This window comes from Anser anser (genome assembly GCF_964211835.1).
Source record: "Anser anser genome assembly, chromosome: 23".
Taxonomy (NCBI): Eukaryota; Metazoa; Chordata; class Aves; order Anseriformes; family Anatidae; genus Anser; species Anser anser.
The window spans coordinates 1,021,172-1,048,130 of record NC_139744.1 but is presented as its reverse complement, the minus strand read 5'-3'; the positions used below and the strand labels follow the sequence as shown (position 1 = coordinate 1,048,130).

The 26,959-nt window shown below is 58.3% G+C and overlaps 3 protein-coding genes across 6 annotated transcripts in view; all 3 read left to right on the top strand.

Annotated features, from left to right (window-relative positions):
* Nucleotides 1-2,086: 2,086 nt before the first annotated feature.
* On the top strand, nucleotides 2,087-8,421 carry EPOP (elongin BC and polycomb repressive complex 2 associated protein). The gene has a single exon (XM_083809386.1). The coding sequence runs from the start codon at nucleotides 2,481-2,483 to the stop codon at nucleotides 4,749-4,751; it is 2,271 nt and encodes a 756-aa protein (XP_083665512.1). The 5' UTR covers nucleotides 2,087-2,480; the 3' UTR covers nucleotides 4,752-8,421.
* Nucleotides 4,643-26,959, top strand: part of SRCIN1 (SRC kinase signaling inhibitor 1) — a 96,527-nt gene continuing 74,210 nt past the window's right edge. The window contains exon 1 of the mRNA XM_083809362.1: nucleotides 4,643-4,776. The gene's annotated coding sequence lies outside the window, so the exon portion shown is untranslated. The remainder of the gene's footprint in view (nucleotides 4,777-26,959) is intronic.
* Nucleotides 16,398-26,516, top strand: LOC310885720 (uncharacterized protein). Of its 4 annotated transcripts, none has more exons than XM_083809389.1 (5): nucleotides 16,398-19,833; nucleotides 19,989-20,083; nucleotides 21,000-21,089; nucleotides 21,322-21,908; nucleotides 25,094-26,516. In XM_083809389.1, exons 1-5 carry the CDS (start codon nucleotides 19,808-19,810, stop codon nucleotides 25,295-25,297), a joined length of 1,002 nt encoding a protein of 333 aa, XP_083665515.1. In that variant the 5' UTR covers nucleotides 16,398-19,807; the 3' UTR covers nucleotides 25,298-26,516. The 4 variants fall into 4 exon arrangements, with proteins under 4 accessions (XP_083665515.1, XP_083665514.1, XP_083665513.1 ...); XM_083809388.1 differs by having other exon boundaries at nucleotides 16,398-19,837; nucleotides 21,325-21,908; XM_083809387.1 differs by having other exon boundaries at nucleotides 16,400-19,837.

Sequence of the window (26,959 nt, the reverse complement as noted above, 5' to 3'; positions counted from 1 at the left end):
GCGCGATGCAAACTCTCCCCCCTCCCCTCTGCCCAAACAAAGAGGAATTTCGTGTTTGTGTTGGACGGCAGACCTTTACTCACAGGAAACTCTCTGCCTGTGGAAAACGAGGGTGAAATGTGCCGGTTTAACGCAGCCAGATCTGGAGAATGTGGCATTTTCTTTTCTCAGCAAGGCCACGAGTTTGCGGGGTGTGTGCGCACATGTGTGCTAGGAAGGGGAAAAATCCTGCCATTGATTTCTTCTGCAGCAGGATCGATACGGCATCGGCTCGCCTGTGCGTGAGGCTTGCCTCTCGTCTATCGGCGAGAAGGTAAATGCAAATCAGGTGATCTCCGCTCCCAAATTAAAGGCAATGTTGGAGTTATTTTAATTTTTTTTTACACACATACTCAGGAATGTGCTTCCTCCTCCTCCTCCTATGGGATTGTTTCTAAATCGGGATCATTTGTGGTTGATTGTACATATAGTTTAACAAATTATTATTATCAAATTACTCAGATTTTGCCATTTGAACCACAAAAAAGCAGAGGAAGACTAAAAGCAACTTTTCATGTGGGAGACAGACGAAGCTTAAAAGGGAACAGCATGCGCTGCAGAGCTGCAGCCTCCCTTCCCCCAAAAAGGTTTCCGAGGTAACTGTTTCCCCAAAATTAGCCTCCTGAGCAGAGAGTTAAAATCACTCGGTCCAGCCTCCGCGGCTGCACGCCCTTCGCTCAAGTAGCTCCAGGTTTATAAAGAAATAGAAGGGACGGGACAATGGAGCTCCGGGCTGGGTGAGGGTGGGTTTTTTCCCCCTCCCTTAGAGACAGAAATCTGCAATCCTCCTTTTGGGAAAACGGCGTCTGGTTTGTAAGGCAGGAGCGAGCTACCAAATGCCGAAGAAGTCTTGGGACTTAAAGTTTGAAATAAAGTTAAGCAGCGCACAAAGGCATGCAAATGAATTTCCTTTTTCTTTTTTTTTTTTTATTCTTCTCTTTTTTTTTTTCTTTTTCGTTTTCTTTCTTTTTTCTTTCATTTCATTTTTTTTTTTTAAAGACAGAGTTTGGAAGAAAAAGGTGAAAAGTGAATAAGGCAAGCGTGTGAGTAAAAAGGAATATGAGTATCTTTGCATTGCTTTTATTTGCACTGTTGCCGATGTTATTGTTGATTCTAAGCTCCAGTCCGTGCTCATTCCAGATCATAAATACAGTAATTGGCAATTAATAAGCATTCCACTCCGGGTTGCACGATGAATTGTTGCAGAGTCAATCGTTTTGAACAACTCGCTTAGAGTAAAACCTTGCACGGTTTATTAACTATATACGTGCACGCACACACACCCATCCCGGAGGAATTCGGAGAGATTTTGGAAAGCGCAGCACCCTCCCCGCAGCCGAGCCGGAATGCCCCAGCCCGAACAAAGCAGAGGCGCCGGGCGAGCTGAGCCTGAAACTACCTCGAAAACGCAGCGTTTTGTGTTTTCTTTTTTTTTTTTTTTCCCCGTTTTAATTTATTTTTTTCTTAAAGAAAAAAACAAAAAACGGTGGCTATTGTGCGGGACTGCCCTGGCCGGGGGGCCGGGCGGGCGCGGTGCGGGGCTGCGCGGGGCTGGGGGGCTGCGGGGCTGCGGGGCTGGTGGGCTGCGGGGCTGGTGGGCTGCGGGGCTGCGCGGTGCGGGGCTCTGGGGGCTGCGCGGGGCCGCGCGGTGCGGGGCCGCGGGGGGGGCTTGCGCGGGGCTTGCGCGGGGCTTGCGCTGCGCGGGGGTGTGCGTGTGAAATGTTGGGGGGCCGTGACGTCACGGCGCGCCGCTGCCCAATCAGCGCGCGGGCCGCGGGCCCGGCTCCGCGGGGTGTTCCCAGGACGAAGCGGCCGCGGCGGCGGGGCCGCGGGAGCGGAGCCCGGCCGAGGTGGGAGCGCCACGGAGCCCCGGGGCTCCCCCGCCTCGCCGCGGCCCCGCCGCTGCCGCTTCTGCCGCCCCCCCCGCGCCGGTAGCTTTGTTTGCTCAAGCATCTCAGGGGCTTCGCGCGGCGGAGGGGGGGCTGCGCTTGTTGCTGCTCCCCCCCTCTCCTCCTGGCCCCCCCTCCCCCCCTCCCGCGCCCCCCCCCCCCCCCGGGGGTTTATTTTCGGAGGGGAAGGTGGGGTGCGCGGCCGCGGGGTGGGACCTGGCTGGGGGGAGCCCGGAGGATGCGAGATGTTTGACTTTTTTTTTTTTTTCCTTTTTTTTTTTTTTTTTTTTTTGCCGGGGAGGGGGAAGACGAGGAGTCGAGCCCCAGCCCGGGAGGAGCTGGGTGTTTGGAAGATGTTGCGAGCCATTGACCGGAGCGTTTGAAGGGGCGATCGGCTGCTTTGGCTTTTTTTCTTTTTTTTTTTTTTTTTTCCCCCTCCCCCCTCCCCCACCTCTCCGGAGGGGTAGGGATGTGTGATCAGGGAGTGGAAACAAATATGTCCTTATTTTCAATGCCCCCTTTGAAAGAGACAAAGTAAACGCTCCTTGCAAAATGTTCCTGACCTGCGAAGGGACCTTCGGAATTGTTCCAGCTACCATGGATTACAATGGGGAAGCCAGGCCGGGGGATTTTCATGCCGGCTATCAAGAAATCGAAGGGATAAACTTGGGATACTTACAGATCAATGGCACCCAGATGTTTGCCTTGGCCCAGGTCCTCAGCGACCTGTTTAAGGATATCCCCAGGACCACCATCAGCAAGAAGATGGAAACCTTAAAGATCAAGAGCCGACGCTGCGATCTCAAGGAGCTCCGGACCCTCAAAGCCATCCACTCGGTGCCCACCCGCGCGGTGAAATGCTCGCTCATATCCAAGGCGGACCTGGAGGCTCTCTGCACCTCCTGCAAGAGCCTCAGCCCCGGGAGGAGGAAGAGGAAAAGGAAGAGCAAGCGGAGGGAGCAGCTGCTGCTGCCGGACCCCGGGGAGCTCTTCGCCTGCCCCCGGCCCCAGCTGCTGCCGCCCTGCCGAGCCGGCGCCTGCTGCGCGCCCGCGGCCCCCGGGCGCCCCAAGCTGCCCCCGGCCTTGGCCAAGGCGCGCTCGGCGCCGGCGGCGCTGCTGCCGCAGCCGTTCCACCACCGGCCCTTCCCCGGCCTCGAGAGGGCCCCGCGGGGCCGCCGGGGCTGCGGGCTGGCGGAGCGCGGCGGGCTCTTCGGCGGCGTGCTGGGCGCCTACCCCCGCGACCTGGCGCTGCTGCACCCCGCGGCCGCGCACCCCGCCGCGCACCCCGCGGCGCTCGCCGAGCCGGGCCGGCGCAAGCGGGGCCCCTGCTGCGCCAAGGGGCTCTTCCCGGCCGAGAAGGGCCCCGGGGGGGCCCGCAAAGGCCGCTCGTCCGCCTTCCCCGGCTCCAAGCGGCAGGGCACCTCCGCCGGCTACTCCAGCGACTCGGACTCCAGCCTGGACTTCGGCGGGTCCAGCCCCGCCACCTCCAGCGACTCGTCGGAGGAGGAGGAGGAGGAAGAGGAGGAGGAGGAGGAGGAGGAGGAGGAAGGGGACACGTCGTGCAGCAGCGAGGAGGGCAGCTCCTCGGAGTCGGAGAGCAGCTCGCTGTGCAGCGGGGACTCGGTGCAGAGCACCCGGTACAGGCAGGCGGCTCTGCCCCGCTTCCAGCCGCAGCCCCCCCGGGAGCCCCTCGGCGACGAGCGGCCCGCGGAGCCCCCCCCGGGCGCGGGCAAGGCGCTGCGCCCCGACCCCGACCTCCTCTTCCTCTCGCAGCAGCTCTGGGCCAGGACTTTGCGAGCATCAACTTCGGAAAGTTTGAGCCCGGCTCCAGCCCTGGGCTCGGGGGCCCAGCCGCAGCCGGAGCTGTACGCAAAGCAGGAGGCCTCCCCTTCCTCCTCCTCCTCCTCTTCCTCCTCCTCCTCCTCTTCCTCCTCCTCCTCCTCCTCCTCCTCCTCCTCCTCTTCCTCCTCCTCCTCTCCCCCTCCCTCCCCGAGCAGCACCCCTGGGGGGGACCCGCAACAAAAGGAGGGCGGCTTTGGGGACGCAGAGCCCTGCGCCAAAGGGAAGGATTTGCACAAAGATGCCTCGAACAATAGAGCCTCGTTAGGCCCCAGTGACCAAGCAGAGAGGCAGAGCGAAGCTTTAGCCGGCCGAGCGGCTCCCCAAGAGCCGGCCCCGGGCTCGGCCCCGCAGCCCCCGGCCCCGGAGCTGGCGGGGAGCCTCGGCCCGGCGCCCCCCGGGGAGGCGGGGGAGCCCCGGCGGGAGCACTTTGACAGGCTCATCCGGCAGTCCAAGCTGTGGTGTTACGCCAAGGGGTTCAACGTGGACGGGAAAAGTTTGCGCCACGGAGGGAGGACGGAGCCCTGCAAAGCTGCAGAGCTCAAATCCCCCGGCTCCAAAAGAGCAGAGAGCCCCAGCACCTTGTCAAACAAAGCTTTGAAAGGCAATGGCTCGGAAAGGAATGCCAAGCGCAGACGCCTTGCCAGAGGCGCTGAGGCAGAAAGGCAACAGAGCTCCTCTAAAGGGAGGCCACAAAAGACTCAAAGGAGGAATGCCAAAAAGGGAAACACTCATTGCAAACGCCTCGGCAGCGCCGGGCCAACCCCGCCTCGGAATTCCTTCAGCCTCATGGGCAACTTCCCCTGTATTCCCTCCCTGGTCGTGGGGGAAGATGGGGACCTGTGTCCTGCCTCCTCCCTGGGGGTCAAAAACTCCTGGGCCCTCTCCAAAACTCACCCGCTGTGGAGCTGGCACCTGGGGGGCAACGCCATCCCGGTGCCCCCCAGCCTCAAATTCCGGGGCTATAGCTTGGAGGATCTCTAAGGACCGCGGACCGCCCGGAGGAAAGGTTTACACGCAACAGATGCGAGCCGCAGGGCGGGCGGGGGCCGGGGCCGGGGCCGGGGCCGGGCGGGGGGCGCAGGGCCGGGCGGGGGGCGCGGGGGCGCCCCGAGATGCCGACCCCGGGGGCGGCCGGGCCGGGCTCTGCCGGCGAGGGGGGGCCCGGGGCGGGTGCGGGGCCGAGAGCGGGTGCGGGGGCCGGGCGGGGGCTCCCCGCTCGGGCCGGGGCTGAGGTTTCGGTCCCCCCCCGTGCGCCGGGGCCCGGGGCCGGTTCCGCGATGCTGGAAGGAGCGCTCGGACCGGGGGGGCGCCGACCCCTCGCCCCCGGGCTCTCCGCTTTTGTCCCAGCGCCGGGCTCGGGGCGGGGGCGCGGCGCCAGGTGGGGGCGCGGGGGGGTCCCCCCGGGCCGAGCTCGCCCCGGCCGGCAGCGTCGCCCCTTCCCCGCCCCGGCCGCGCTCCGCTCCCCACCCCCGGAAGCCAAAAACCGCTGAAACGAGGAAAGAATAGAGCCGATTTCTCCCTTTGCCTCCATAAATGCAGTGGATTAAAGTAATAATAATCACACGCAGAGAGAAATAATGATGTCATGCAGCATAAACACTCCTTTTCGGCCCGAGTCAATCCCGGCGAAATTGGGAGCAGCTAGTCCAAATAACTATATTAATAGCGATGTAATGTTTTCTGTCTACTTAAGAGACAGGAAGAAAACACAAACTTTAAAAAGACCAGGAAATTCTGTTTGCTAAAAGAAAACAGGAGGCTTTGAGAGGAAGTTATCTGAAACTGCTGCATGTATATTAAAAAAAAAAAAAGTGGGTTGTTTGCTGGATAATAACCCTAACTGTGCTAGCCTAAAGGTAGCAGGCCTGTAAAAGCTTTACGGGCACAAGAAATAGGATCCAGGAGCATTAGCAATAGAGTACAGATGGACAATTTGATCTCTCCCGAGCTCCGAAGTGGAATGCGGGGAAGAATGTGGGGGGAATGTCTCTCCTCTCTGCAGAGGAAATCATATCCCAGTTTAACTTTTCTTGCAAACCACTGTCTTTGTAACTGGCTCTTTTGACTATTTCTGATGTGATTTCCACCCCGCTTTGGCATCAAAGCCCGACGGGCCCTCTGAAGCCGGCTCGTTCCGGAGACGTTAGGCAAAGCAAAGCTGCTGCGGCCTTGGGGAGCGGGGGTGGGTTTTCCCCCTTCTTTTCAACAGAAAATGTTCGCAGCCCGCGGCCGGGCGGGCGCGGCCGGGATCCCGCAGCGCGTTTCGGCCCGGCCCGGGGCCGCCGGTCCCCCCCCGCTGCCCCCCTCCCGCCGGGAGCCATCCCCCGGCCCTCCGCAGCGGCCTCCTCGGCCCGCGGAAAGGGAAGGGAGAGGGAAGGGGAAGGGGAATCGTCGCAGGATTCAAAGCAAATACTCCCGTCTGCCACGGCTGATTTTGATTTTTTTGGTTTAATTCCACCGGCGGGTAAAAAAATGGCATTTTTAAGGTCAAACGTATTTTGTATCTATTAAGCGATGTTTTTCTTGGAGCTGGTGAATTGTTGCTAAAAGCGGTGTTTGTTTGACTTGGGTTTGCAGCGGGTTTTTGGTTAACTGCGGTTTTTGTTGACTTCAGCCCGCCGCCCGGAGCAGCGGCGGGCCCGAGATCGCCGCGTCCCGGGGCCGGGCAGGCTTCGGCCGCAGCCGCGGGGGGGTCCCCGGGGTCCCCGCGAGCCTTTGGGGCGCGCCGGGCCCGAGCCGAGCCGGGCCGAGCCGAGCCGAGCCCGTTGCCCACCCGCCCGGCCCGCGCTAGCACCGCGTGTGCCGGGAGAAACGAAAGGAACGCGGGGCCGGGGCGGCGGTGCGGGGCCGTGCGGGGCCGTGCGGGGCCGTGCCCGCGGGAGGAGCCGCACAAAGGCGGCGCGGGGCCGCGGGCTGCAAAGCCCCGGCCCCAGCTCCCCGCGCCGCCGGCGAGCGCGCAGGAATTACCGAGCGAAAAGCGAAGAGCAAAGAGCAAAATGAAATAAAATAGAATGCAAAAACCGAAAAGCAAAAAAAACAAAAAGCGAAAAACGAAAAGCAAAAAAAAAAAATTAAAAAAAAATCGAAAACCAAATGCGAAAAGCGAAAAGCAAAAAGCAAAATGCAGCTGCAACCGGAATCCGCAGCTCCGGCTGCCGCGGGCAGGGGCGCGCAAAGAACTCAGGAATTTCTCTGCGGGATGAAATCACCTCAAGCCGCGCGGGGCAGCGGCAGCAGCCACCACCCCCGCGTGCAGGCCCACGGGCGTTTCTCTCTGTGGATGTGTGCATTTGTACGCGGGGGCGCGGGGGAGCCCGGCTAGTAACACACGGCCTGTGCGCGCACATGCACTCGCGCTGTGCACGTACCCATTTCTCTGCTCGCACACGTAAGTACGAGCGTGTGTAGCTGTGTACATCTGTATATAATGCAAGGGGGTTGTAGCAGGGCTGTGAATACAATACAAAGATACCTCAAAACTTTCCGCACAAACACACCTTGAATGGCTCCTCAAGCAGCAGAAACATCCAGTTCACAGCAGAAATTAACAATAACAATAATTCCCCCATTTGTTTCTAAAGGTTTCAAAGAAATTGAGCGATCCAGAAAAATAATCTTCCCAACAATAACCCGGTAAGAGGCTGGAGAGGGGAGTGGCAATGCATCGAAAGTAAACTGAAAAAAAAAAGGAAAGAAAAAAAAAAAAAAGAAAACCCAAATTGTTACCTGAAATAGCCTGGTTTGGACTTCAAAAATGAGCAAGCCCGAGCGGTAGTTTGTTGGAAGAAGCAATACCTCTGTACGAAACAATGAGCCAGGAGAAGGGGACGCTTTGAGTGTAACAAACTAGTTCTGGTTTTGAGCAAAAATTCAACTTGCATTGCCAGGACAGCATAAAGGGTATAAAGGCACCTTTATAGTGACGTTAGTGAGATTGCTTTATTTCCAAACGGGTGCAAGAGAAACAAAACCTGTTTTTTTTTTTTCTTTTTGTTTCATAAAAAATGTTTGTCTAGGTAGGAGAAAACGGAAAGTATCTTCTTGTAAAAAATAAAGAAAACTTTTATAAAGGGTGCTGCTTTTAAAAATGCAGCAAGCTTTAGACTCAGGAAAATCTCAGCTTGGATACGGTGTGGTGCTTTGTAATCACGGTTTGTAAGGGTTTTTTTTTAGGGGCTGGGGGTTTCAGGGACCTTTGCTCTTGCTTTGCATTGCTGGATTAAAAACTCACATCCCTCCGTCCCCGTCCAGTGGGTTTAAAAGTGTCACGTCGTGGGTGCTTCTCCGCTGGGCCCCGGCTCCAGGGCTGATTCGTTCATGGGGTTGCTGCGAGGGGGGTGCAGAGCTGGTCCCCTTCCACGGGTCCTCGCTGGCATCGGGCCCCAGCGGGCTGCGAGCCCCCGGCCCAGGCTGGGCGCATCCAGCTGCCGCCGCCGCCTTTCCCCGCGCCCCGGCCTGGAACACGTGTTCAAAACGTCCGCCGCGGGGAGGAGAGAGCTGTCGCCTTTTCCAGCCTTGCCTTGGGTTTTCTGTTTAGATTTCCTGTACCTTTATTTATTTGAAGTTGTTGTAAGTATATGACGATGAAAGTGTTAATTCCTGCGTGCAATATGGAATCTAGGCTGAGAAATAAATACGTTTTTTTACAGAACCGCCTGCTATTCGGCCCTGTTTGTGTGTGCATGCGCGGGGTGGGTGGCTGATGTGTGCCCACGTGTGCGGGAGCTGGGGGGGTGAGATCTTGCTCCGGGGGGGGCCGTGTGCTTGCACGCCCGGGGTGCACATGCGTATGTGTGTGTGTGTGCATGTGCACGTGTGTGCACCCGCGGAGGTTGCGCGCCTTGCGGAGGGCACGCGTGCCGCTGCTCTATTTATAGCGGCGGCCGTGTCGCCGTGCACATCTGGCTGTGTGTGTTTATTTACGCGCCCTGCCGAAGCGCACGCCTCCGCACGCCCGCGTGCACGAACCGGCCCCCGGCCTCGCACCCGCGTGGGCTCGGCGCCGTGGGGCTGCAACCGCGGGGCTGCGCGTGGCGACGTGCGTGTGCCCGTCCCGCGTGCGAGCACCTGGGTGGTTGCACGCGCATGTGCTCGGTGCCGCAGCACAGGCCTAGGTGTTCCTCTGGAGAAATTTTTCCCCCACGAAACGTTTTTCCTGAACATTTAATCGGAAATCAATAGCGACTTCTGTCCAATTTGTAGGCCAGACGCAAGGACGCAGGGACCGTCCCCCGTCCATGTGTTTCTATTTTGAGGGCCTCAGGAGCTCGTGCCCCTCACGCAAGGGGCACTTCAGATATATTTTTAATTCTTCAGCAAAGACAAACGGCTGCAGACGGAAAGGGCTCATCAGAGCAGCGGTGGTAGGTTTAGACCCAAACGCAAGAACCAGAACAAGGAGGAGCAGCACAAGGGACTTGTACCTGTGCAGCGGGTAGGGAAGGGCCTCGGGGACGTGACCGGGAGCGCAGAGATGCCAGCCCGGGGAGCAGCGATCTGGCTCTCTCCTGGGCAGAAATCTCCCAGATTATCTTTCCAAACCAAGAGAAATGGAAAGAGAAACGAATGGCACCCCCGGTCAGGACCTCATTAGTTATGATTAATAACTGCGCATTGTTCGATTGCTGCAAAACCGTCTCATGCCCTCGCTTCTGCAGGAGGCCAGGTAAAAACCCTCCCTGCCCTTAAAAATCTCGGAAATCCAGATTACACAAGAAAACGGATATGCAAATCACACACTCAGGCATTCGAAACCGATTTGCAGCCTTTTTTCGACCCCCTCCTGGCATGGAGGAAAGGAGGAGAAGTCAAAATGCCTCCCATTTAAAAACGTGAAATTTCCAAAGGCGAGGTCGGGAGCTCCCAGCCCCGGCAGAAAGCGGGAGCAACGCGGGGCAGGACGCAGCTACCCGGGCTGCAGAGGGGAGGCTGCGGTGGCCTAATCACAGCCAATGACCCTGCTATTACTATTATTATCTTTTAAGGAAGGTAATTTAACAATGACATTAATTATCTGCTGGGACCAGCACAGGCCTTGCCGGGGAGCGGGCTCTGAGGGGGGCTGAGCCCCCACGTTTGGGGCTCTTCCGTGCCCAAAAGCTGCAGGAGAAAACCCGCGGGCGCGGAGCAAGGTGCTGGGGGGCACCGGGGGGCCGCGGCATTTATTTAGTTTAGTGTCAGGGTGTTAATGATGAATTAGATAGCAGAGGAGGGGCTCGGTAAAGCAGCAAGCTGTGAGAAAAAAAGCAGCGCCCCCCCTCCCCGGGCGGGCTGGGGGCAGGGGGGAGCTGGGGGGGGGTGAGGGATTAAGTGTCACCGAAGGCCTTTCATTTACCGTGTTTACATGGAGTCAATAGAAGGGAATGGACAAGGGTTTATTGTGAGTTATGAGGCTCTTTCTAACTCCCGTGTTATCAATATCTCCCTCTTAAGAAAAAAAAAAATGCAAAAAATGAGTTTGCTTTTTGAAAAAAACACCACCGACACGAAATGCTCCGCAAACCTTTCTGGAAGGTGGGAGCCTCCCCGCCCAGCCCACAAAGCGCTTCGCGGGATCCTTCAGCTGTTCCATATAAATCTACGGGCTCAATAGGTGGAGTTTATGCTTTTAGCAATTGAAAGAAATTGCCCTAAATGAGGCCATATGGGAAACTGTGCTCATCCTCCCCCTTCCCCAAAACCGGGGGAGGATTCCTCCCGCCCTTTGTCAGAAAGGGAGCTTCTGGGGCCGGGTCTGGCCGCTCGGGGCTGCGGTGCGCTCCCCCAGGTGGGGGGCAAAGAGCGGCCGAGGGGGGGGGCAAGGAGCCCTGGGCTCCCTGCTCCAGGCCCTGGGGGTTTGAGCGGGCTGGGGGCTTGGGGGGCCCCAGCGTGGGCACCCTGCACCCCGACAGCCCCTCGGCATCGTGCCCGGCTCCGCTCCCCACGAGGCTCCGGCTCCTCCACGCGCGGGGCCTCGTGTGCCGGGCTGGTTCCTTCCTTCCCGGCTTTTCCTACAGTTTGCAGGCTGGGATCACGCAGACTTCTCATCAGCTGGAAATGCCAGCAACCGCCCGGGCGACTGCTTGTAATTAACCATTCGTTACAGTGGTTAACCCCCCTCCCCAATAACTGAAGGAGTCGTGTAGGAAACTTGGGATCCCGCACGAGAGCGGCGTGCCATAAAAAAGGGAGCGACCCGTCGGGATACGCTCTGAAATCGATCCTCCCCGAGCAGAGTGCGGGGCCCGAGGCGGCGGGGGCCACGTTTCGCTCTGCGGCTGCAACGTGACGAGGAGCCCCCCTCGGCTTGTGGTAAAGGTCTGAGCCGAGGCTTCGTTTCAAACTGTTCCTTAATTTCTCATCAGCGGTGGCTGGGGGGGGGGGGGGGTAGGGGGTCGGGGCAATAACAAAAATGCTGCTGTTAGATTTGTAATTTTATACCCTCAGCTCCGACTGATTCTGTATGTTCCTAGCATCTCGCTCACAGGCTTTGGTGTCATTTCTCCCCATGCTGCACAAGCAGAAACGGCGGTAAGGAGAAAGGGAGGCGAGCCCAGCGGCTGCATTTTGGGAGCAGGAAGCTCCGAGGATGCACGTGGGAGCAGCTCGTGTCCCTGGGGGCCGGTGAGAGCGTGGGGGGGTCGGGTGTGGGGGTGTGGGGTGCTGCCGTCCCCCCACCCCACTGAGCATCCTCCTGCATCCCCTGTGGGGGTGCTTTGGAGCAGAGGTGCTTCCCTCCCATCCGCCTTCCGAACAACCCCCATTCTTTACTTGCATATTTGTATTTTTTCCTGCTCATTCACATTTTTCCCGATGCTTACCCAGGTGGGACTCCCTGTCCTGGAAGGTGCCCCAGGGGAGAAGGCTGCACGTGCCTGAGTGCTGCCTGCACCCCCAGACCCGCTCGGGGACACCGGTGTCACCGCGGGGTGGCTGGTGGCCGTCCTGGGTGCTGTCGGGGGGCTGTGGGGCCAGGAGGTGGGGAAGAGGAGCAATGCAGTGCCCAGCAGCATCCCGGGGGGGCCCTGGGCCGGCCGGGGGCTGTCACCTGGTCGCCCCCAGCCCCCTCTGCGGGGCCGTAAGGCAGCGGCGGGGTTTGGGGGCCGGCTGCTCACCCTGGCCGCGGGGGCTCCCCCGGGTGTCAGCTTTCCCCTATCTCTCCCGAAAATCTCGGTGGTGTGAACTCTGTGAACCCTGGGCCGGGACCAGCTGTGCTCCCCCCAGCTGTGGCCGGTCCAGCTGTGCCGCCCGGGGGGGGGCGGGGGAGAAGCCCCTTTCAGTTGGTAATGGGCTGCCCGACGGTGTCCCCCCCCCCCAGTCCCGCCTGCGAGGTGTGGGTCAGGGTGTGGGACCCCAGGGTGCAGGTTGGGACCCTGAATGGGGTGATTTGGGGATATTTCCCCAACTTGCAATATTTTATATTTGTTTTTTTTTTAATCATGCAGTTATAGTGGAGATTCTCGTCTGTCGTATGCTCCAATTTCCTTTATTTTCATTACTAATTCCTACTGCTCCTACAATTATAACGATCATTTCAGCACTTATTCTTTCAGGAACAACACCGGTACTGAATCTTTGCAAAACACTTCCGTGGAGGAGAAAAAAAAATCCATTAATAGCAGTTTGTGACAGAAAATCGTTCGGGCTATGCTGTCATCATACCTACTAATACCTGAATAATTAATGTCCTACTTTTTTCCCCCCTCTTCAAATATTAAAATGTTTGAATCCTTGTCAAAATTGAACACCCCTCCTTGAAATTAATTGCCAGTGAAGATAAGAAGAGGTACATGGTTTACAAAATAGATTTTTTTTTTTTTAATGGGAGAAAAATCCAGGCGGAAGGAAAGCTCCCCGGCAGCTGCAGCGTTCGCTGCGTTTCCAACTTTTTGCATGCAGCGATGGGTGCTCGTGTGCGTGTGCGCAGCCACTCGCGTGGAGCACGCGTGTGCACGTGCAACGTGCTGCTGTGGGGATGCGTGCTCTCTTTTTTGGGGGGCTGCAGACACTGGGATGGGGGGGAGGAGGGGGCAGCTCCTGGGGCAGGGCCCCCCAACTGCTTGCTCCAAGCAGGGGGGGGCTGCAAACCCCCGCTGCTGCCCCGGGGTTGCGGCTGCTGGTTGACCCTGCTGGCGGCTGGGCTCCTTTAGGAGCCTTCTGGAATATCTGAACGGCGAGGGGAGCGGAGGAAAGGCTTTGGGGGGGCTCTTGGGGGGAAACCCCTCTGCAACCGGAGGCCAGCTCCTGCCCCGGTGGGCTGGGGGGGCGCGGGGTCGCCCCATCCGGAGCTGCCGAGCAGGGCAGTGGAGCGGGGCCACCCCCGCTGTCCCCCAGGACCTGTATTTCTAACGTCCCAAGGGTGCGGCGCTGTCTCTCTTGGTTTAAAACAAAACCAGACAGAGTCCTGAGGGTCAAAAGGGAGGTGGGGGAGGGCTTTTCCCTACCTACCCCCAGACAAAGATCCCTTTGAATCTAATCAAGCAGAAAAGAAACCCCTTTCCTGTGTGTTTTTGTACAAGGGGAGAGGGGTTAGGGCTGCCCTGGAAGGTAAAAGGAAAGGAGATCCCATTTTGCCTTTCAACAATGAGATCTTTATAAATGTTCTCAAAAACCCCTGGCCGTGGAAGGGGAAGGACGCTGCGGCGTTTTCCCAGTGGACAAGGGGAAGGTGGGGGCCACGGGAGGGGGGGGCAGGCAGCGGAGGGCTCTGGGGTGCTCGCGGGGCCGCGTTTCGTGCTGCGTTTTCCACGGGAAGGGGACGTTTCCTGCCCCCCTCCTGCCCCACCGCCCTGGTGCGTGTCCGGGCGCAGCTCCGCTGGTCTGGGCGCTTTGAGGAGACCGTTCCTGCCGAGGGGCCGATCCTGCCTCCACCCGCATCAGCCGGGGAGCTTTGCCGAGGCCCTCGTTGCTGCTTTCTGCCTGCTGAAGCCCAGCCGAGGGGCCCGAAGGCGCTGCTCCTGCTGGAGGACTTTTCGTGCAGCGTAACGCCCTGGGTGGAGGGACAGCCGTCGGTCCTGGGGTGACTGCGGTGCCGGGCTTGCACCTCTGCTTTGCGGAGTTTTTGTGCCTTACCTTGGGCAGGGCTCGGTGGGGATAAGGTGCAGGCGAGGCGGTGCGGGGAGATGCTGTGACGGGGGCTGTGAAAGCACCCACGCAAACCCCCAGCGCCCGGTGCTGTGCGCTCAGCCCCAGCTTTTGGGTCCAGTGCAGGTGACCCCGGAGCTGCAGGATGGGGCCCGGCTGGTTGTGGGACTGGGTGCTGCCCCCCCACGGGATGGGACCGCGCAGCTACGCCCCCTCCCCAGCCCCTGTGTCCCCGTGCTGAGCCCCAGCAGGGTGCTGGTGGCAGCGCTGCTCGCGGCGTGCTCGCTCCACCGCCGGAGCAGCCCCGTCCCTATCCCCGCTGCTAAAAGCCCCCGTTGGTGGCGGGGTGGGCACCTACCCCACTGGGCTCTGCAGCCGTGGCTGTGTCAGCAGTCCCGGCCCCTGCCTCCCTCCACCAGCTCTGCTCTGCACGGCGGACAGCCTCAGACGCTGCTTTTTACATCCTTCTAACTAATACCACATGACAGTGATTTAAGCTAATCAGCACAACCTCCCGTGTCAATGCAGGAATACTCATAACCTCCGTGTTTACATTAAGTACAGCAGTGTTTCAGCTATAAAAGCACTTTCAAACTGACATTAACTGCAGTGTAACGATGTTAGATTGACTGGAGTTGGGTCAAATGCCTACCAAAAGGCTGCTAGGAAGAAGCTGCTGTTGTATTTACTGCCAAAGCATTAGCGCGGCGTTGTCCTCGCGAGGCTGGCCCTCCCCGGGGCCCACGTAAGCTGTTTTGCCTTTATGTGCCTGTTTTGCCTTTATGTGCCAACGCTTTGTGTCGCTCTCCCCCGCCAATTCCCACGGCGCTTCGCTGGGACGGCGCCCTGGGTGCAGAGCATCTTGTCTGGGCCGTGAGATGGGGGGGTCGCAGCACACCTCTGCCTCGCGGCACCCTTTGGTTTTGGTTGCAAACCCGGTCACCCGTGCAGCGACGGGAGCGGTTTGCAGGATCGCTGCCCCACAGCCCTGGGATTCCTTGCCCACACCTCGCTGCCCCACAGCCAGGTTGTGTATGGGGGGGGCAAAGGGGGACACAACGGCCCCAGGCAGCTGGGGCACAGTCTGAGCACCCTGGGGTGTCCGTGGGTGCCACCCCACGTCCCTCAGCCTCTCCGAAGCACAGCCCTGACCTCCAGGTGCTGTTGGGTGGCCTGGGAAAGGTGGGGGGGGGGGGGGGGATGCTTTTCCTGGTTAATCCCAGATGTTCCTGGGCTGCAGATGGTGTCAGGGCACATCCTGCTCCCCTTTTACAAGGCTCCAAACACCTGAATTTATGAAGCATTTCATAACCCTCGCTCACCCTGCGCACATCCTCGCTGCAGATGTCCCCCGCGGACGGTGCCTGCCCGTGGGCAGGGCCAGCACCTCTCCTCCTGCCCTGCACCGGGTTTCTGGGGCTGGTTCTGCAGCACCCCCTCGCTGGCTCTGGGGTCTTCCCAGTTCCCCAGACCACTGGCAGGGGCAGGGCTCCTGGTGCCACCTCTGCCCCCAAACCCCCCCAGCGCTCTTGCTCCAGCACTTTTCCTCCCCTGCATTTGCTGCGTCTCAGGGGTGGCTGGCGCCCCGCTCCCCCCCCCCCCCCCCCCAGGTCAGCACTGGTGTGTTTAAAAATAAATAAAACGTATTTTCAAATAAACAATAAAAGCGTTTAATAAACAATAAAAGCTTTTAAATGAAAAGGCTATAAAAACAAATAAACAAGCTCTTATTTCCTGGAGCCCCCGTCCCGCAGGCACGTCCCCACGTGTTTTCTGGAGACCGGGGGGGCAGAGGGGCGATGCTGGGGCCCGAGGTCCCTTCCCAGCCCCACCACGAGCCGCTTGCACCTGGGGGCTTTGGCGGGGGCGATGCAACCATGCTCACACGCGTACGCACAGGTTTATCTGCATCTGCCTAACCCGTCTGCCCACGCAGCGGCAGCTTTTTCTTTGACCCCCAACTTATTTTTTTTCCATGGGTTTCGTGGCCAGGAGGGCCTGGGGCCGTCGTTTCCCCGCAGGCCCTCGCTGAGCATCCAACGCCGACCTCCTCGCAGCCACCCCCGCAGCCCCGAGCCCAGGAGGAACCTGGCGAGGGCCGGGCTGAGCCCTCGGGGCCGGGGCCGGGGCCGGGGCCGGTGCTGGCGAGCCCTGCCCACACGGTGGCAATATCTGCCCGGCAAGCCCGGGCTGTGCGCCGGTGCCGGGACTCCGCTCGCACAGGTGTGGGCTTTGCTGCCCAGAAATGCGGGCTGGGTTTTTATTTTATTTTATTTTATTTTATTTTATTTTATTTTATTTTAATTTTATTTTATTATTTTATTTTATTATTTTATTTTATTATTTTATTTTATTTTATTTTATTTTATTTTATTTTATTTTATTTTATTTTAATTTTATTTTATTATTTTATTTTAATTTTATTTTATTTTAATTTTATTTTATTTTAATTTTATTTTATTTTATTTTAATTTTATTTTATTTTATTTTATTTATTTTATTTTATTTTATTTTATTTTATTTTATTTTATTTTATTTTATTTTATTTTATTCTTTTTGGTTAGTTTTGCATTGGTTCGTTTGGTTTTCCTCCTGTCTTTCTCCACTGCGCTGTGCCTGAGAGCTGCCAGGCGCTGGGCAGGGGGCTGGGAGCTGGGGGCCCCCCTTTGCCCTGGGCAAGCAGCTGCTGGTAGCGGGTCTGGGGGCTGCTGCGGGGCTGGGGGGTGCTGCAGGAGCTCCCCCCCGCCCCAGGCAGGGCTGTCCCGGTGGCAGAGGCTGCTGCCGGTGATTTTCCATGAGAACAGAGGCTTCCGTGCATGCTCCCCACCTTGGGCAGGGTAAAAACTCAACTTTTTTTCTCCAGAGCTGGGGGAAAGTTTACAGAGCTACCTGGCTGCTGCAGCATCTCTGGTGCTAGCACTTCAAAACATTGACTTGATGTTCTAACGTTCTTTCCCTATAATTTAAATTGTGAAATAAGGTGTACTGTAGTTTAAAGGAAGTCATACTCCACCGTGTTTTTCTTCAGTCCTTTTCCTTTAACTGGAAAACTTACCCGGACCAATTATTTCAGGCAAATGAATTCATTCTCAGCGAGTTGGAATTTTCTGTGAAAGATGTTTAATCCAAACATTCCCAAACAGCCCTGCTGTCAGCAACCAACAGATGCGTTCCCGCTCATTAGCCCGAGCGCTCGCAGCGAGCCGAGCGGCAGCCTCGGGCCCAGCTCCCCCGGTGCGCGGGGATTTGGGCAGGTCCTGGTCCTGCGGGTGATGCCGGGGAAGGGGAGCTGTGAGGCGTGCCTGTAGGGTGGGCTCTGTGTGGTACAGGCAGAGGGGTGCTTCGTGCAGCCATCACTGCAGTTTGAGCTCGTTCTGCGCTGGCTCTGTGTCCCCCGGCCTCTTCCCCGCATGGATTCTGGCTGCGTCGGGGGGAGGAAGGGGTTTGGTGCAGGGGGGCTCAGGGCTGCGCCCCTGGGTTCATTCGTTGCACGCGGGGTATCGGTGCTGGGCCCACTGCCTTGTGCCCTGCCCTGCCGGGTGGGAGCAGGGTCCCTGGGGGTGGTCGCTCGTATTTGGGGGTGCTGGGGGCGAGCACCCCGAAGGCACAGCCAGAGACGGGTCTGCCCTGCATGGGTGGGTGGGGTGGGTTCAAGGAGGGTGGTGGGACTGAGCTGACCCAGGGGGAGCTGAGGTAGGTCCTGGGGTGCTCCCAAAGCCACAGAGGGAAGGGCTGGGACCTCCCACCCATCACCTCCAAGCGATGAGACCACCCCGCGGTTCATGGCCACAGCCCGGGACCCTCAGTGTGCCCAGCGAAGCTGCTGTCAGGGGTCTGAGCTGGGGGCGAGGGGGTCCGGGCCCCCTTCCCCTCTGCAGCCCCTCCAGATCGGCTGATGTTCTCCCTTCTCTCCCCCACGGGGCTCCTGAGACAAAGGCCATATCAACCGCTTTTATTTCAAAACACGAAATAAAATTAACTGGGGGGGAGCGGGGGGAGCGCACTCTTCTAAAGAGCACCAAATTGTGTTGCCATGGGAACGGGAGGAGAAGCCCAGTAGCTGATGCTCTCCTGGGGCTTGGGGGCCGGCTGTACCAGCTGAGATGTTTTCTCATCTATGAGTCTTTCTTCTTTTTTTTTTTTTTCCTCCTGTGTTCCCCCCAGCCACCACCCTTTTGATATTTTCTCAGTGACTGAGCACCAGCCAGCAGCCCCGGCTGCCAGCTCGGGGAGCTGCAGGCAGGGAGGCTCCGCACGCGCTGCCCTCTGCCAGTGCCCATCTCCTCCCTTCCTGGGGGTCTCGGGGGCTGCTCGGTCTCCAGAGGTGAACCTGAGGAACACAGGAGCTTGGAGAAACATCTCCCACCCTGCTTCTCCCGGTTCTGCCTCCTTGCACTAGCTCCACTCTCTAGCCCTGTTGCAGCTTTCGAGATCAAAATGTGCTTAAAAAAAATACCCAAAGCCCCTGTCTACTTGGAGCTTTGGGCTTTCTGCAGACTTGGGCGTATGTTGCACGTGTTTAGCCGGGGGAGCTACTGCTCCACTGGAGCTCCCATCTTTTTTGGCCAGGCTGGGTGCCTGTAGGTGTAACCGCAGGGCTGTGATGGCACTTGGCTGTCTGCGAGCACACGCATGTCTAGTGTCTTTGGCAAACCCTGCTTTCAGCACCTCTGGGTAGCTCAGAGTCCTCGGAGATGCAGCCTTCCTGCTCTCCGCTTCCATTTTCTTATTTGCAAAGGGCTTGGAAGCACTGCAGGCTTTCGAGCCCCCGTGAGCCTGCTGCTCCCAGCAGCTCGCTGCCCCCGTACTGGGATCTCTGGTTTTGGGAGGTGCCAGCAGTGTTTGGTGCCTTGCTGGGTGTGAGGGCAGCAGTGCTGTCATCGGGCTTTGTGGTTTTCTCTGATTTCCCAAGTCTTGTCATCCTTGACAGGGGGCCGGTGTGAAGGGGAACTGCTGATACTGTTGTGGGGGAAGTCCCCTGAGGTCTCCTCGTGTCGCTGCCTGCTGTGTGCTTGGCCTTGCTGAGACCCCAGAACTGGGTCAGAAAGACTCTGGGGCGAGGACAAAGCCACTGCTGGACGTGTGGCTGGTGGCAGGGTTAAAGACACAGGTGTTGCTGCCTTGCTACAGCAGGGCCCTGCATTGCCACCTGCTGATCTGCACAGGTGAGGATGCACCACGCTTCCTGGGCCGGCGTAATTCACACCCTTAGAAGCACTTGGGTCAAAGCTGCAAGCGCTTGACTTCAGGGAAGCATTGATTGAAATCCCTGCAAGGCCAGCTCACCCGCTGATTGCTCCCAAATCAAATTGTTTCAGCCCATGTTGGAACTTGTAAAGGTGCCTGGCTGCGGAGCTGCTGGTATCTGGGGTACCCCCGTGCCCCCCGTGCTGTGGCTGCTGCCGCCTGCCCCTGGCAGCTGCACTGAATTGAGTCCGGGAGTAGCTGGTGAAGGATTTAGGGGAGGGGAAAAGTGCTACGGAAAGTAATATTTAATTAGCCCCAAGAGGACCATTAATTGGCAGCCCTAATTTGAAGTCTTGCCAGGGTCTGTTGTATTCCTACCCACTTAGCATAAAGTGGGTCTAGAGGCTAATTTGTAGGTCACGCTGATTGGGCTGCCTGTGTAGGGCTGCCGAGGGGAGGGGGCTGTGGGCTGGGAGGCAGGTACCATATGCCTCCTACCCCACGAGCTTCCCTTCCCCCTGAAAATGGTGACGATGCCAGCACCCTGCTCCTGGCTTTGCTTCTGAGGGCTCGTGAAATGCCCCGAGGTTCCTGGGTGAGCGTGGGCTGTGCTCAGCGCGTTCCCCCCCCTCCAGCTTGCTGAACCGCTCGGCCTGGCGGGACGTCCCGTGTCCTCCCGTCTGTGGCCTGGGCTCTAACTGGGGAGAAAAGCTGGGGCTGGCAGGCTGCGGGCTCCTCTGACTGCACAAAGCTGCGCAATGCTTGTCTGAGGCGATGCTACCACCCGTATGGGTGAGACCCATAAAGGTCCTGGGTAGGTAAGTTTGTTTTTTTTTTTTTGCTCTGGACCCCTGGATCTCACCCGGTCTGGGGCATCAGCAGCTCTTTGTGGAGGCCGGAGTCTTTTGGACAAAGCACAGACAGGGACACGCAGGAGTCCTGTGCTCAATGCTGGCTTTTGTCACCCAGGTCAGTCCCAGCAGGGGGCTGCTGTCAGCCTGCAGCGAGGGAGGCGGTTAATGGTCTTGTGCCAGCTCTCCCAGGGACTTGCTCCTGGACTGCAGGTAAGCTGCCGGCCCCCTGCCCTCCCCGGCTCCCTGGGCATTCCCCGGGGCCCAGACCCACGAGCGGGGCTCCCAGGAAGCTGCGCCCAACCTCTCCCGTGTCTGCCCCCGTCTGCAGAGACCGCTGCAGATTTATTGCATGACGGCATCGGGGCGGCACGGAGACGTCAGCTGGGCGAGAGGGGCCGGCTGCAGCCCCGCTGTCTGCGAGTGGCCGTAAACCTCTCTGAAACCCCGAAACAAACGGCGGACCTGCACCCCGTGCTGAGCAGCCCCTGCACCCTGCCCGCCGCCCCCTGCGAGCAAAGCAGCTGATGAGCGGCTCAGCGGGGAGCGGAGGTTACGGGGGCTTGGGTCTAACTCGCCTCGGCTTGTGCTAAATGGTTGGCATGAGGAGAGTTCATCTTTGGAAAGGGAAGGGAAATCCTGACACTGTCAGCATCATCTGGGGCTCCGAACTGCACGTCGGTCCTGCTTGTTTCCAGGGGGCTTCTTCCCACGCGTGGGTGCCTCTCCCCGTGCAGACAGAGCTCGTCTGCGGCTCTTCGGTGTTCCTGGTGTGCCGTGGCAGAGCTCAGAAATGGTGTCTCTGGAGCCAGTGAGAGCCAGTTGTCTCCTAAATATGCTAATGGTCATGTAAAAATTAAAAAAAAAAATCTTGCCTTAGTGTTTTTCCCCACCCAAAATCCTCTGCTCACCCAACAGCCCTTCCCTCCAGGAGCTTGCTTTTGCCATGGATTTTTCCTCCCAGACGACTTCGCAGGGAGCTGGTGCCCCACCTCGAGGGGTCCCCTGTTGAGCCCATCAATCCCGTGCCTCTGTGCCTGGGTTCGTGGGTCTTCACCTCTGCACATTGCTCTCGTTAGCTTTGCTAATGACAGCACTTTCCTCGTGATAGATGTGCTTGTTTTCTTAGGGAGATGGCTCTTCCTTAAAGGCATACGGCCTTTGGTGACACAGCTACCATGGAACCGCAGGAAAGGAGAGCTGGAGGGGACTTTAAAAGGTAATTTAATTTATCCCTTGCCCCAAGGCAGGATCAAGTATTCCTATGTAATTTCTGACAGATATTTGTCTGCCTTGTTCTTAAAAGCCTCCAGTGATGGAGATCCCACTGCGTCTCTGGGCTGTCTATTGCAGGGCTCTAATAGTCCTTATTATTAGAAAGTTTCTCTTACCATCCAGACAAAATCTCCCTTGCTGCAGCTTAAGCCCATTATTTCTTGTCCTTTCCGCAGCAGACATGAAGAACAGATTATTCGTTCCCTCTGCTGTTGCCCTTTCTGTGTTTGAGGACTTTCATTACGTCTTCCCTCGGTCTCCTCGGGGTCAGACCGAAGGCTCCCGGTACCGGCAGCCAGTGCTGCGGGACGGGCTCAGCTCCGGCAGCGGAGATGGGCGAAGCGGCACCGGCCGTGCTTGCAGGCACGGCTGGGGTGAGCTTTTCACGGTGCTGGTCCCTGTGGGGGTGTCCCGTGGGAAACCTGGGAGGCTTGGCGAGGTGGTGGTGCCTTCGTGCAGGAGGTGTGGGGAGTGCTGGCTGCAGAGCTGCTGGCCGTGGGGCTGGGCTCCGCTGCAAAATGTGTTGCATCCATCTGTGCCCAGGCTCAGGAGCTGCTGGCATGGAGTCCTGTGCAGGGGTGTCCTTGTGGGACCACGCTGGGTGCGCTCCGAGGTGGCTCCAGGCAGAGGACAACCGGGCGAGGAGAGCAGAGGACAACCGGGTGACTCTGCAGGTCGCTGGCAGCTGCCACCCTCATCCCTCGCAGCCCCTGGGACCTGCCAGCCCAGGCGATCCTTTCCTCAGCACTTGGCTAAGCCTGAGGTCAGCCTCTGAGAGCAGGAGAGGCTTGTTCTCTGCCTGCTTTATCCGGGATTTCTCCGTTCCCAGCAGCTCTCCCCACTTCACTGCTCCGTCTTCCCTCCTGGCCCAGTTTCTGAGCTCCTCTCCGCTCGCTTCGCCTGCCCCCTCTCTGCCCCTCGCATCTCTCCTGCTTGTGGCTGCCCAGAGACGCCCAGCTCCTGCCCTCGGTCCGGGTGCTGGTGCCTGGCTCTGCCCTTCGTTAGGCTGCAGCTCCCATTTGCATGTTTAATATTTAATCGCAAACCCGTCTGACAGATCTCTTCCCTCCCGTCAGCAGTCGGTAGCGTAATGATTGTTTTGTTTCTGACTGTCAGCTCTGCAGGAGGCAGTTTGCTGATAATTTGGGAGAAGAAATTTGGAGTTTTTCCACACCCACCCCTCTATTCTTCTGGGCCTCTTAAGTATATGTATAAAGTGTATATTTTTCAGTCATGGTAATTATTGATATTTAAGGGGGTTGGCATCCCCACCCCTTCTCCCCGCACCCCTGTGGTGATGAGCTTGGTTTACTGGGATTTGGGATCTTTATACCCCGTACTTCATGTGTTATTTATCAAAGCATCAGGTGGAGGGATGAGAACGCTTGGTTCTCTTGCAGCTTCCACCATTAATAGGAAAAATCGCTGAAAGTGCCATGGTTTAGGGGATGCCAAGCATCCTAGCACCAGCAGAGAGGAGTGCCGGCCCCTGCAGACGCGCTGCGTGGCTCCCTGGCTCTGAGTGCAGGTGGGGAAGGTCCCGCTTTCCATCCCTCTGACCGTAACAGCAGCTCCTACCAGCTCTTCTTTGGCTTGTGTGATCCACCACAATTTTGTGGTCCAGCATTATGGTTCACCAAGATTTTCATTAGGGAAATCAATGAGCCATATCATCCCGGTGCTGTCTTGGTCATTGGAAAAACATAAATAACGCTGCGGCCCGTTGTGTCTCCAGGGCAACGGGAGCAGCCATCAAACAGGTCGGTTTCTGTGCAGAATATCCGAAATCTGCCATTCCAGCGGGTTCTGGGCTCACCAAACGCCCTCCCTCCGGCTCCCTGCAGCCTTGCTTGCCCGGCCGCAAGCACCAGCTCGGCACAGGGGCTGGGGGCGGCGCTGATCCAGGCTCGCCCCGTGCTCTGTGAGCACGTTCATGGCTTTGGGCTTCGCCAGCTGAAGGTTTAGGGGGTAACTTCCACCTCATTTAGCTGCCCTGTGTAGTGAATGGGCTTTTTTTTCCTATCATCGAGCCTGGCAATGCACCTGGCGCGCTCCTTGGCTGTAATGAGGTCTGCGATCACCTCTGGACCTGGACTCGCTTCTCATCAGCTGTGCACCCACCTGGGTTTGGTGGGGGACCTCGAGCCATGGGCGAGGGTCCCAGCCCTGACCCCCTCGTGCCTGCAGGCGCTGTCGTGGGGCTCCTTGCCCGGCCCTGGCCCCTCTCCTCCCCTCCCGCCGTGCTGCCGGGCTCTCTTTTTTTCAGGATTCACACAAATTGCTTTTCTGTTGCAAAATTGCCAGCAATTCCGCTCAGCGTGAACTCGGCAGCGAGGCATCCTGGGATTCCTCCCCTGCCTCCTCCCTCCACTCCTGCCGCCTCCAGCTGCCCGCGCGCCCCCCGGGAGCTGTTTCCGTCCCGCTTCCCCCCGATCCCGGTGCTGGTGGAAGGGAAGGCACCTGCGTGCGGAGCACGGGCGGCTCCAGCTCCTTCCCTTGGCTGATGGCATCCGTCACCCTGGGGTGCTGGGTGAGAGGGAGACCCCTGGGCATGCTGCCCCTGTGGGTACAGGTGGGGCCCTTGCCCACCCGCCCTGCCCCGAACCTGCCCACGGGTGGGCAAAGGGGTGTGCAGGGTGCAAAGGGACAGGCCTTCCCTGCTGCGTCCTCCATGCCAGGGGTGAGCCCCCCTGCACCAATGTTGGTGGGCTCCGACTTCAGGCCCGTCCGCCCCAGGAATGCGATTTATTCGCTGCATCTTTTGCGCTCAAGTGGCGTGGAGTGGGCTTAGCGGGGAGTTAGTTTCTGGACAGGTTGGATTCAGGGTGGGAGAATGCAGGCACGTTTCCTCGTTGTGCCCTTGCTTTTCCCCTGCTTGACTCTGAGCTCTCTGGGAAGAACGAGCCGGGTTCTGGTCACGTCGCTGCATGGAGCCGGACAAAACCCTCGCAGCTGTGAGGGTCCGTTGGGTGCTGGCTTCTCCCCTCCCTGCCCCAGCCTGTACAGATCCCACAGCACCGGGATGCCCGTGATGCCCTCAGCCCTCGTTCCCTGTGGCTGCTGCTCCCAGGCAGACCCCGCTGCCAACCCCCAGAGCACCCAGACCCTGCGGAGCAGCCGTGCCTCGGGACGAGGCTATCCCATTTTCCCCTTTACCCTGCGAATTGGTACCCATCTTCCCGCAGAACGCTAAAAAAGCCCCGCGAAGCACAACAGCTTGTGGTAGCCTCCCCACCACCCACTTTCCCTCAGAGGCAGGCAAGTATGAATTGCCCAAAAATAGAGATGAAGAGTCCCAGAGGAAGCATATGGCAGATGGGACTAGATCCCTGGCTATCGGGTTTTCCGTCAGCACTTTAGCTGCGTGATCATCTCGTCTTAGCTGCAAAGCATCGCGCTCCCCATGCCGAGGGGATCGGCTCTGGCTGTTGGGTTAATGCCTGGGAGGCATCCCAGGATGCCTGCTTTGTAGGACTATGAGGATTTAGCAATCTGGAAGGTAGATTAGGGAGGTTTCCCCAACATTTTAAAGCTGTGATGCCTTTTGAAGTCCGCTGAAAGCAGCAGCCACATGAGGAGCAGGTGAAATTAGCTGGAGGAAACCAGGAGAGAAGAATCGTGTTGCTGCACCGGAGCCTCCCTGGATTTCAAACAGCGCTTTGATAAATTCCTGTCCTGCGGTAAAGATCTCCTAGCACAGCATGTGCTGCAGCAGCCTGGGCGACTTCTCCTGCTGCTGATGGGCCCTGGCACGTGGGTTTGGGAGATGGCCCCTGTGGGGCAGGAACACGGCGCTTTGGTGCTCCCGTCTCCTCTTCCCATTTCTTTCTTCTGTTTTCCTTGTTCCTCCCCTGCTGAAGGCAAGGGGGTAAGGGGTGGAAACTGCCTTTGCTGGCTGCCTTCTGCCACTCCATGCTGCTGGAAGTCAAAGTAAAGTTTCCTCTGCAGGTCTGCCCCACGTGTCCGGCTGGTCAAGCACAGCCTGTGGGCGTCCTCCAGGCAACCCAGAGCTGCGTGCTGCAGCCTCCTGAGAGAGCCGACGCTTTTGGGGTCCCAGTCACCTCTACGATCCCTGTGCTGCACACAACAGTGACAAAATGCAAAGCTCGGGCACTCCCCTGGGCTTTCACTGAGGGACCTGGTGGCTGCTGATAGCACCGAGCAACCTCGCAACCCCAGGCAGCGCTCAGCGCAGAGGGAAGGCAGCACCTCCGGAACCGCGGCAGCTGCCGCCTGCAGCCTCTCGCCCGCGTTATCGGCCTCCTGCAAGCACCGGGGGGGGGGGGTTTCAGCCTGGGCAGGCCCGAGGAAGGGGGCTCTGGTGCTGGACCTGTGCACGCAGCCGTGAGCAGGTAGGAGCAGCGTGAGCTGGCTGTGGCAGATGTTCTTGCCAGATAGAAGAAAGCACAGGCTGCCTCCATCCTTGGCTCTGCTACTGCAGGAAACAAACTTTCACTTAAGCGGTGACTGCATCCAGGATTTAATTAGCTCCGGCTGGCAAGCCCAGCCCTGATAAGATCAGACTGAAGGGAGATTGGCATTTCTATCCTAAACAGCACCACGTTGGGAAGGCCTCTGCGGCTTAGATGTGTGCAGGGAGCCCGCAGGGTCAGGAGCATGAGTGCCTGTCCTCCCGCCCCCCTGGCATTCCCACACTTATCTGGGGTGGTTTTAAGCCTGTTTTTTTTTTAGCTCTGACCCTTTTCAGCTGATGCTCCCCAGTGCTGAGCTGTGGCAGCAGGGAGGAGCGTGCCCTGCCCTCCGTGCAGCCTGCGCCTCCTTGGGCTGAGCCAAGCCCCAGCCTTGGCACTGGTGCTGGGCGCTGAGCTCGCCGCCCCCCTGCACCCTGCCTGGCTCCTGTTCTGCCTCCCCTGCCGCGGGGCTGAGCAGCGCCTTCGCAGCCCCTCAGGCGCCTGTGGCCAGGCAGGCTCCGGGCTCTGCTCTGAGCCTCTTTGCCCGTTCCCAGGGACTGCAGGGGCTCCTGTCCCTGCTGGGGTATGGACGTGCCCTTTCCAGCTGCTGGCCTGGGGACCAGCCCCGGCTCTGATCCAAAGGCGCAGCCTGCCAGCCCCTGCTGCTGCGTTTCCAGAAAGCAGGGGAGGCAAAGGTGTGTTGGAGCTGCTTTCCGTAGGGCTCATCTGCTCCCTGCAAATCCCTCTTAGAGCAGCATTCCTGCATCCAATTGGCCTTGCCTGCCCGTCCTCTTACAAACTGGAGGGAGTTCATCTTGAGCTGAAGGAGGGAGGCCAGGGCAAGGAAGCTGGGAAGGGTGGTGGGGAGGTATTTTTACGCTGTAAAACAAAGAGAGAATGTACTATAAGCACGGGAAAATGCTGCCACCCTCGTACCCTTGTAGGGAAGAGGAGCGATACAGTCATCTAGCTTCAGCTTTTCAGGAAAAGATCTTTTTTTTTTCTTTTTTTTTTTCTCCTGTCCTTGTGCATTTTTTGACTTTTCAAAAGTTTTCCTCATTTGTACTGGGATGAACCCAAGTTTTCTGGGAATCTTTGCCAAGAACCTTCTTTTGTATGGCAGGAGAGATAATCAACAGTGCTTGAATTGCCAAGTCCAGATCAGAGAGTCAGTGGGAAGCGAGCAGAAAGCCTCATGCGATGCTCCTGTTCCCTACCGATTGCCACGGAGCTCGTCAGCCCCAGCTGCTGCTGCTTGGCCCTCCTGGGGCACACACCACAGGGGGAATGTGGCCTTTGGGTGCTCCTGGTACCGGCCGATGGCCCCGGGTGCAGCCGCCGCAGCTCTGCCGACCCAGGCGTGGAGGGCAGGTCCCTGTAATCTTCACGGCTCTCCTCCGTG

Excerpts from the sequence above, each read along its gene's own strand:
- EPOP (XM_083809386.1), top strand. The coding sequence starts at position 2,481 with ATGTTCCTGACCTGCGAAGGGACCTTCGGAATTGTTCCAGCTACCATG.
- LOC310885720 (XM_083809387.1), top strand. The coding sequence starts at position 19,794 with ATGCTACCACCCGTATGGGTGAGACCCATAAAGGTCCTGGGTAG. Across the intron at positions 20,084-20,999 it reads GACTTGCTCCTGGACTGCAG|GGAGATGGCTCTTCCTTAAA; the intron begins GTAAGCTGCCGG and ends TTGTTTTCTTAG. Across the intron at positions 21,090-21,321 it reads GCTGGAGGGGACTTTAAAAG|CAGACATGAAGAACAGATTA; the intron begins GTAATTTAATTT and ends TCCTTTCCGCAG.